The following is a 9943-nucleotide window of genomic DNA, read 5'->3' as shown; positions in this document are numbered from 1 at the left end:
TGGACGAAAAAAAAAGACAAGAAAAGAAGCGAAGCGTTACAATTTTTAATACAAAAAGTTATTATATTTAGTAAGAAAAATTATATGTCATAGATGGTAAATATTTTCTTAATATAGTATATTTATGTGATTTACCCATTTTTTTAAGGGATTAATGTAACTACAAACTAAAGAGAAATAGATTGTAATTTCATATTGAAACTATGGATTTCTAAAATATATTCATTATTAATTTACCAATTATTAATTTAGTAAAGTTCTACTGTATATGGATAATAATAATATGATAAAGTTAGCAAACCCTCTACCACCACCAACTTGAATGGTACTTCTCTTCTGTCAAATATATAGAGTGATAGACTATTTTTCATAATTCATTGATAAATTTGATGTTATTTAGTGTTGTTGAATTAGCTTATTTTTAAATACATTTAATTTTAAAGATTTTTTAAGTTCTGAAGGGGTTTGAAAATGTTAAAAAGTACTCTATATGTTTCTATTTAGTTGTCCACTTAAAAAATAACACGCATATTAAGATAGCAATAATTAACATAGTAAAGTTATAATTTTATCCTTACTAATTATGGTTTCAAAAATGACGAATTAAAACTTGAAATTTTTAAAAAATTTAAAGGAGCGTATAATAGGAATTTTTTTTATCCTTTCTTGATTTGTCAAAATGGTCAAATAAATAAGGACAGCTAAAAGAGAAAATATGAATTGAGACGGATGGAGTATTTTGAAGCACTTACTTCTATGCTATTTCTTTTTTTTTTTTTTAAAAATAAATGAAAAGTCATAAGTAGAATATCCTCTACTTATGACTTTTAGGCTTTAACTATTACTTTCTCCATCCACAATTGTTTGTCAGGTAAAGTCATGCACTTCTCTTAAGAAAAATTTATCACAAAATATAATTTGACTAATATAACTCAACTATACCAAGAATATCAAAAACTACATAACTTTTCAATTGAACAAAATGAAATAATTATTAAGGCAGAATTGAGAAAATTAACTAATTATTTCTTGATTGTTTAAATTAAAAATTAATCTCACACATCTATTTTTAATATATCTGTTAAACATTAATGGGCGGAGGAAGTAATTCATAAGTTAATCTTTATAAATCTATCTAAACCGAGCCTAAATTAAGTGCTAATTTGAAAAGAAAGTCAGGTACACATAACTAAGGAGAGAAGGTGCTTCGGGATCTAAATTCACTTTTTTATGTTTCCAAGTACATGTCACTTTTTCCCTTTTCCAGATACAAAGAACCCAAAAACAAACAAAACAAAACAAAAAGAAAAAAAAAATATTATAGTGGACCAAACAAGCTAAGCTAATACTAAACTTTTTTCACTTGCAAAGCAATCACTCTTTACAAAGTGTAGTATGTAGATAATAGGAATCATAGTGTATATTTAATTCTTACAAAGATGAGGAAAACCAAAATCCAGTGTGCCAAGTGCCAACCAAAATTGGGCAACTCCAATGTCACCTTCATGCCCATTCACTATGAATCATAACACCTCATAGCCCACTTTTATATTTATACTAAAATATGATTAAAAGGTGTAGTTGGCACCAACCATTTGGATTTTATTTAAAACAAAACAACCTAGCCAGTTGGAGATTACAAAACTACAACATTCATCCTTTTTACTCTATGCACATCTTCATTGCAACAGTCTAGCCATTGCCAGAACCCTTCATTCGACCCGCTTCATTGTGCATCCCGAAAAGAAGGTGTTCACATTCAAGAATACAAATGCAGGTTTGAAGGAGAGCAGTGGTTATTAGGGGAACAAAAACATATGCATATGATAAAAAGACTATATAGAGTAGTAAAATACATATATAGATCAATACACAAATGTGCTTTGTTAAAGTATACCAAAACTATTACACTACCACAATCCAGTAATTTCATCAATCTATATCAACTACATATCATTTAATCGCTACTTCCAGCTGGTTGAGCTTTCGACTATGTCACTGAATGAAATAGCATTAATCAAGAACTACATTATAAGAACCAGGAAAGCTATATGGTAAAGGGATTTACTATATTAGAGCTAAATACAGTAGAAACTGAGGAAAACCCAGAAAAACAAGAGTAACTGAACCTTGTTGGAAATACATAAGATTTCATTAGGTAGTTCACGCGAATTTTTGGCGATCCCATGTAGTTGCGATGAAAAGTAAGAAGCTAAGCAAATAGAACCTGTGCACTAGATGGCGTGAAGTCAGAGAGGGATGCAGGAGCATCTACCACTTGCCAGTAAACAGCAAATGAGCAACGTTTGCTAGATGGCTGCAGGCTCTTGATATGCCCTATAGCAACATGAAGATTTCGGCCTACAACAACAATCCGGTTGTCACAGCAATCTACAGAGAAAGGTTTACATATCTGCTCTGGCAGTGGAAGTCCTTCAACAGTGTCCCAGGAATCATTTTCAGGTTCATAAACCTTAAGTTTTGTGCGCTCGTGTTCGGAAACTACAAACAATCGCCCATATAGCACAACACTAGAACCAGTCCAACCTTCTCGAAGTCCAGAAGCCATGTTCTCCCAATTACCCGTTTGAGGGTCATAAATCTGGCCCCTAGGCACAACATAAAATGGCCAAAACCAGCCTTCAGTTACTAGAAGCTTCCCATTAAGAACTGCAGAGTCATATGAGGCCATATTAGTTCCCATATTTGCAACAGGGCACCAAATCCCTTTATCAGGATCCAAGACTTCCGCAGAGTCCAGCTCAAAAAGATGTGTGCTATTTCCTCCAGCAACATAAATCATCCCATCAATTACTCCACTGGCAAAAAAGGACCTAGCTGTGATCATCTTCTTCATAACAGTCCAACGGTTTCTGCGAACTTCATACTTAACCACCAAATTAAGGGGACAATCAACATCAGAGGCTACCCCACCACAAACATAGAGAACACCGTCATGGGGAAAGCAGATACACCTAAATCCATGGGGGCACACTTTTTCCTTGCACGGCATCGCAGGGATAGTATGCCAAGAAGAGTTTTTTAGATCAAAAACTTTCCACTGAATTTTCCCACTAGTTTTATGAAAGGCAAAGACAAAAAGCCAAGGATCATGAAACCCAAGCTCCTTCCTTCGAGAAAAGAATCTATCTTTCGTAGCAAAGAGCGAATACCATCGCTTACATACAACCCTACAGTTCATATGGTCATCAACAGGTATCCTAAGGAGACAGTTGAGAGCAACATCATCTGGAAGTCCAGGAATTAAGGGTTCTCCCTTTCGCCACATTTCTAAATCAAATGAAGGATCAAGTAAATCAGATTGCTTTGCAGCTAACCTAAACTTTGGAGACAATGTCATTTGTGAATCTCCTAGCCTTTGCACTGGAGCTTGATGTGATGATACCCTAACTCTTTGCATTTTTTTTCTTTGTGAGAAAAACTGCACAACCCCTTTTCTTTAAACTAATTCTTTGACAAGTAACACCATAATAATACCTGGTTTCATTCATCAAAAGGGGTTATTCAGAATCTAAATCCCATAAAATTCAAGAATCGATTTTTATTCATAAGTTAGAAATACAAAAAAAAAAAAATTAAAACCCTGAATTTAAGCAAAAACTCATAAATTCAAGAATCCCACAACACATATACTTTTTAATTAACAGATCAATCATCTACATAGCAAAGTATATAAAAGTGAAAAGCTGAAACAAAATTAGACTTACAGATTAAGATAGAACAATTGATATGAGCAGCAGAGCAAGGCAAAGGGTAAAGCTGGTGGCTTTAGCAAGAAGAAGAAGAAGAGAAGTTTAACTATTTAATCATTGAGAAGATTAACTGAACCAAAAAGAAAGATTTAGTGATTTTTTAATCCTTCAAATACTGCATTCCAGCCTCAAATTTGTACATGCTCTCATGTTTCCAGGGAATATACTTCCCACGCGCCATTTCAGAGAGTTTCATATACTCCAAACACACTTTTGCCTCCCTTCGTTCTCTCCGTTTATTTTTATTGTTCAAATTTGACTTGACACAATACCCTCAATGAAAGGATCAAAATAGTTTGTTTTTTTTTTTAGTTAAGACTCAAAGTGATTCTTGAGTTTTTACATTGAACATTAATAGTCTTTCATGTTTGTAATATTGGTGCACTTTCGATCCTCCTTCAAAATTTTACCTATTTTTTAGCATTGATTTTATCCAGGACGTATGTATGGAATGTTCAATCGTCATTTTATATTTAACAACTCCATATGATCGAATGTGAGAAGAAAAACACTTTGTGTTGTTTAGTAGAAACCGTATTGCAGATAAAGTCGAGAGGTTTATCATGATAATTTCACGTGCAATAGTACAATTTTTTCTTTTCCTGCAAAGTCATATGTTAAGATGTTTTTAGTTTAGCTGCAGTAATATTCTAGTAAACAGATCAAGGTGTTTTTCTTATCATCTTCTCTCCGATAGAATTATTATTTCTGTTATATATATAAAAAGACGATTGAACATTCCTTATATAAAATTTTGGACAAAATTAATGCTAAAAAATAGGCAAATTTTTACAGTAGGATCAAAAGTGCACTAATATTGCAAACATGAGGGACTATTATTGCTCCATGTGAAAACTGAAGGATTACTTTGAGCCTTAACCCAAAATTGAGGGACTATTTTTAGTCTTTCCTCCAATACCCTCCTCGTTTATAAAAGAAGACATAAATTGACTTGAAACCGAGTAAAAGAATTTTTTTTTTTTAATTTTGTGAATGTAAATTAAAGTTATATTAAATATACCAAAATGTTATTGAATCTTGTGGTCTTTTAACATGTCAGATGAAAAGTTAAAGTTAAAATATTGTCAAAAAAGAAAAAAATCATTTTTTTATGAAACAGACTGAAAAGAAATTTGGTCAAAGTTTTTCGAAACAGAGATGATATTAGGTATTGAAAAACAAATATTTCATGCTGAGTATGTAATGTGAAAAAAGATAATAATTAATTTTGTTTTTTTATATGTTAAAAGTGATAAATAAAAATAAAAATCTATTTTTTTTAAAGAAAGCGACAATAAAAATGAGCGAAGGGAGTATTAATTATATTCCTTATTATTGACATAAGTTAGTTTATTTAGTATAAGCCAAAAATAATATATTATAAGCCAATAATATTTCTACAATATAGGGTAAGAATTAAGCAACCAATGTTCAATAGTGATGTGCTTATTGAACAATCTATTTCGGGAAGTGATGCTCTCGAAATGAATATTTTTATAATTAAAATTTTTAACTAAAAATAAAAAAATTTCAGTCGTTTTATCACAATTATACTAATAATACATTATCTACCATATAAGCATTTTTCTTATGCTTTTTTCCTTTTGCTTTTAAACATTTTCTTAGTTTCAGACACTGTAATCATAAAAGGTGTCTAATTGGTCAAGCTTACTTTTGTTGAATAATATTTTGTTAAAAGTATTTTTAAAAAAAGTTGATGAAAGATTAGTTATTGCTCAAAAATATCTTTTAAATTTATTGATTAAATACAAATTGTTTTGTTACCAAAAATAACTTTAAAAAAAAAAAAACACTTTCTAAAAAAAGATAAAATTTACAAAACATGGTCAAACATGCTATAAAAGACCACATCAGACTATATCAATTCAATTATTTTAGTACACTTCAAAAAATGTTTTATTAATCCAACAATCTTGACCTAATAAGAGATGCCATCAAATAAGTCAGGGTACACGTATTCAGTGCTTCAAACATCCTATGTTAATTTGATTTGAAAATAAGTTATGATTGAATTAATTATAACGAAATTAGTTATATTATATTGAGGTTAATTATGTTAAATTAGTTATTCCAATATTATTCTTTAAATATTTGATAATAATATGCATTATATAATTTATAAAATAAATTGTTTGTTTATAAAAATACATTTCATAAGTTTAAAAGATGTGAAGTGATGAATAAAAGAGGATTGAGGGGATCTTTTTTTAAAAAAATCATTTTAACTATTTTAATTCAAGATAAGTTTTTAGAATTATTATTCCCCTAGAGACATGAATAACTAATTTCAGTACTAATTATTAATCCCGAGATAAATTCTTTCAAACTTCGTAACCAAACCATCACATCAACCATGTCGTAAAATATAGAATGATTTATTAACTTCACATTTTTGACTTACTACAACAAATTTAGATAAGTTATAATCTTATGGGAAGTACGATTGAAATACGACAATTAAAATCTAGCTTGTGAACAATATATTATAGGTGGAAACAAATATTTCCGCCTTGATACTATTTTACATCTTAATACAATCGTTCATTGCGCCTTAAAAAATAAATCTAGGTTAATCCAACACTATAAAATTTTAATCTATATCGTCAATTACCTTAAAATTTTCACACAAGAAAGCAAAAATATGTTGGAAATGGACGGAGTAGACCATTTTGGGACCTCACTAAAGGTATGGTCGAAGTTTATAAATTATTTTAAAATTTTAATCACTTCGAAAATAACATCAGGCATATGAGATTATACTGAAATTGGAAAATTCTCATATGAGTGTCGTGAAGTTTGACTTGCCATGGCCAAGGCCAAACTTTAGACAATAGGGTTTCAAATTTTGTTTGTCAAGGTACATGTTTCAAGTTCCACATATATATGTAACATGTGCAAAAGTAGAGGCAATTTATCTTAATTTTGAAGACTTACTGTGTAACACCTCGGGAATTGGAAAGTCGAATTTGAAAGCATGAGTACATTTGGGCACTAATGTTGGATCTAAGGAAGCCATTTACGTACAGTAGGAAACTCTACGGGCCGTAGGAAGTCAATTGTAGGATTCGGTTGATATTTGGAAAAATTTCAAGTCTCTGATGGTTGACGTACAAGTAGTCAAGACGAATCGAGGATGGTCTACGGGCCGTTGGAAATGCTCGTAGAGTGATTTAGAGAATCAATTCGAGACCTCAGGTCTGCGAGAGGAGTTGATGAGTCCACATATGATCTACGGGTCGTGGGTAGGATCCGTAGAAGTTATCTAGACTTAATGGAATTTTGAATTTGAACATGAGTTATACGGATAGACGTCCATGAGCTGTCGAAAGTGGGACGGACTGTAAAAAGGTTTTGTGAAAATGATCACAAATAATTAACCCTAGTAATAGATTATACGGTTGACCAGGACGGCCAATAGAAAGTCCTACAAACCATAGGATAAAGATTTAGTGAAATCAATCAGAAATAATGAGCCCTAATAATAAGTTCTAAGGTTGACCAGGTAGGTTGGTAGAAAGTCCTATGGACCATAAGTCCAAACATAGACCTATCTGACAAATTTTAATCAAGGGTGTTTTGGTCTTTTCCTACCAATTAACCCCTAAACTAGGTCATTTTAGCTTTATAACTACCCCTATAATTTCTTTTACTCTTCAAAACCTAACTCATTCCCTCAATTCACTCAAACCCTCTAATTCCCTCAAGTCCCCTTCTCTAAATTCTCTCAAAAGCTTTATGGTAAAGAACTAGGATTTCAAGGTTCTTCCTCCATTGTTTTTACATGTTGATTGCCAAGGTACGTCAGAATTCACCAATGGATCCCTTTTATCCATGGAGTCCCAAAAAAGTCTCAATCTCTTAGGTTGATTTTACCCAATTTCATTAGGGTTTCATGTAATTTTTCATGAGTTCTATTTATTATGATTCAATTGCTTATATTTATTATGATTCAATTGCTTAATTCAATCTAATATGTATGATCTGACTCAATTACATGAAATTCAATTGATTTCTCGGAAGTCATGCCTTTGCCTATGCTTATTTTATGAATTTGATTTATGAACAATGCTTATGAAATTATGAAGTATGATCATATATTTGATTAAGAACTTATGCATGCTTTAATAAAAACAATGATTAATGACTAAACGATGCTTTTAAAATAAAGTGTTAATGACTTAGTGAAAAGTTTTGTTGCAATTGACTGAAATCATGATTTAGATGCTTAGGAAGGTAAGTGTCTACTATGAAAGTTTAATGAAATCGTGATTTGAAAGGAGCTACTATAATATGAACTTATGACTGGATTGGTAGTCTTAATTGTTGCCTTTCAAAGTATTTTGATATGAATATGACTATGTCTTTTCGTTGAGATTTACTTAGCACCGAGAGGACTTTGGAATGGAGGCCATACTGCTAGTAGATGTTTGGTATTTAGTAGCATTCCCTTGTCCCAAATTACATGCCCCTACAAGATTGTCTTAAATTACCTAAGCTAGTGAATCCACTTTAGCAAAAAATGAATGTGACAAAGATCTACCTTGATAAATAGATTTCTCTTTTCGGTGCGGGGATCATGTTAGATTTCATGTTATACCTCACATGATCTTATTATCGTTTAACATAAATAACCCACAAAATGAACTATGTGTTCTTCAAAAGTATTATGAAAGCTTGTCAAATGATTTTAAGTGTGCACTTACCTCAATTTGTGATTTCATTGTAAAGGTTTTTATTACGACTTACTTGGTCATGCATATCATGTTTAAGTTTCTCATATGTCTTTATGCATTTTCCGCATTCTTAGTACATTCATCGTACTAATGCATACTTGTGCCTGTATTGTCTCATAATTTAGGGTCCGATCCTCCTCTTCCCACTCGTGGATAGCTTGGATTGTTATACTAACACATTGGATAGGTGTGTCCTTATGCTTCGAGGACAATAACATAGACATTTTAGTTCTTTTATCGTCTTTTCATTTCAGACTTGTACGTGGTGTATGGGTTACGTCATAATCACTCTTATGATGAATAGAAAGGCTACATCACAGTTTAGTATAACAAACTTATGTTTAGATTTCTTATATGATATGAGACTTATGTTGCCTATTCTCTCTCATTGTATTTTTTTACATCATGCTTATGTCAAGTGGTTGTTTAGAACCACTCCGGGTTCTATTCTTCATGTCATACCTAGGAACTAGGTATTAAAGACATGTTTTAGAAAAGATCCTAGGATATCTGAGAAGCCACATCAAGTAGAGTCTTATTCATGAGTGTGAAACGCGTCATATTTATGAATAGAAAGCTACAAGGCGTTTAGAGAACTTCACATCTTTCATTATTCTAAAGTCGTGCCATAAAGTTTATCTCGATAAAGGTCTTTCTCCTAACTCTTGTTCGATGTTTTTCAGGATATGCCTCCTCGAAGGGCTAATGCAAGAAGGTATATGGGCTAATGATGTGGATCCAAAGGTTCCTCAAGTGTCAGTCAATCCTTTGGTCGAGCAAGTGACTCATGTCTGATTCCGAGCCACTTTTAAGTATTGACTCAATCTATGACGGTCAAAGACAATAGAGTCAGCTTCTCCCGTGAATCTAATTATGGTTACAATAGCAGCAAGGGTGAGGAACGTCACAAGGATGAATCTTCCAAAGTTCCATGGGTCGAAAGTTGAGGAAGATCCTCAAGAGTTTATTAATGATATTGATAAGATATAATGAAAATTATGGGAGTGTCAACGGTGGAAAATGTGGAATTAGTTGCTTATCAACTCAAGGGTATTGCTCGAATTTAGTTCAACTAATAGAAGGAATAGAGGGCTATCCATGTGGGTCCTCTTGATCGGGAGAAATTCAAAGGGGCTTTCCTTAATCGTTTTTTTCCTCTTGAGATGAGAGAGACAAAGGTGTTTGAGTTCATTAATCTTCGTCAAGGGAAATGAGTAGGAAAGAGTATTCATTGAATTTTTTTCTGTTGTCTAAGTATGCTCCAACTATGGTTGCCAATTCTAGGGTAAGGATGAGTATGTTTGCATCGGTGTGCCCGAAATAGTGGTCAAAGAGTGTTGAACATCCATGTTGATTAAGGAGACGAATATCTCAAATAGGGCAAGGACCAGTGATGGTGACTTTTCCTCATTCTAA

General features: G+C 32.2%; 1 protein-coding gene across 1 annotated transcript; it reads right to left on the bottom strand.

Annotated features, from left to right (window-relative positions):
* Positions 1-1818: 1818 nt before the first annotated feature.
* LOC107009056 (F-box/kelch-repeat protein At1g30090) lies at positions 1819-3982 on the bottom strand. The gene is made up of 2 exons (XM_015208316.2): positions 3729-3982; positions 1819-3498 (listed from the first exon to the last, which is right to left on the bottom strand). Exon 2 carries the CDS (start codon positions 3419-3421, stop codon positions 2213-2215), a length of 1209 nt encoding a protein of 402 aa, XP_015063802.1. The 5' UTR covers positions 3422-3498; positions 3729-3982; the 3' UTR covers positions 1819-2212.
* Between the last annotated feature and the right edge of the window lie 5961 nt (positions 3983-9943).

This window comes from Solanum pennellii, chromosome 2 (genome assembly GCF_001406875.1).
Source record: "Solanum pennellii chromosome 2, SPENNV200".
Taxonomy (NCBI): domain Eukaryota; kingdom Viridiplantae; phylum Streptophyta; class Magnoliopsida; order Solanales; family Solanaceae; genus Solanum; species Solanum pennellii.
The sequence above is the reverse complement of the archived record's forward strand: the minus strand, read 5'-3'. Positions and strand labels throughout refer to the sequence as shown.

Coding starts and splice junctions, on each gene's coding strand:
- LOC107009056 (XM_015208316.2), bottom strand. CDS start 3,421: ATGCAAAGAGTTAGGGTATCATCACATCAAGCTCCAGTGCAAAGGCTA.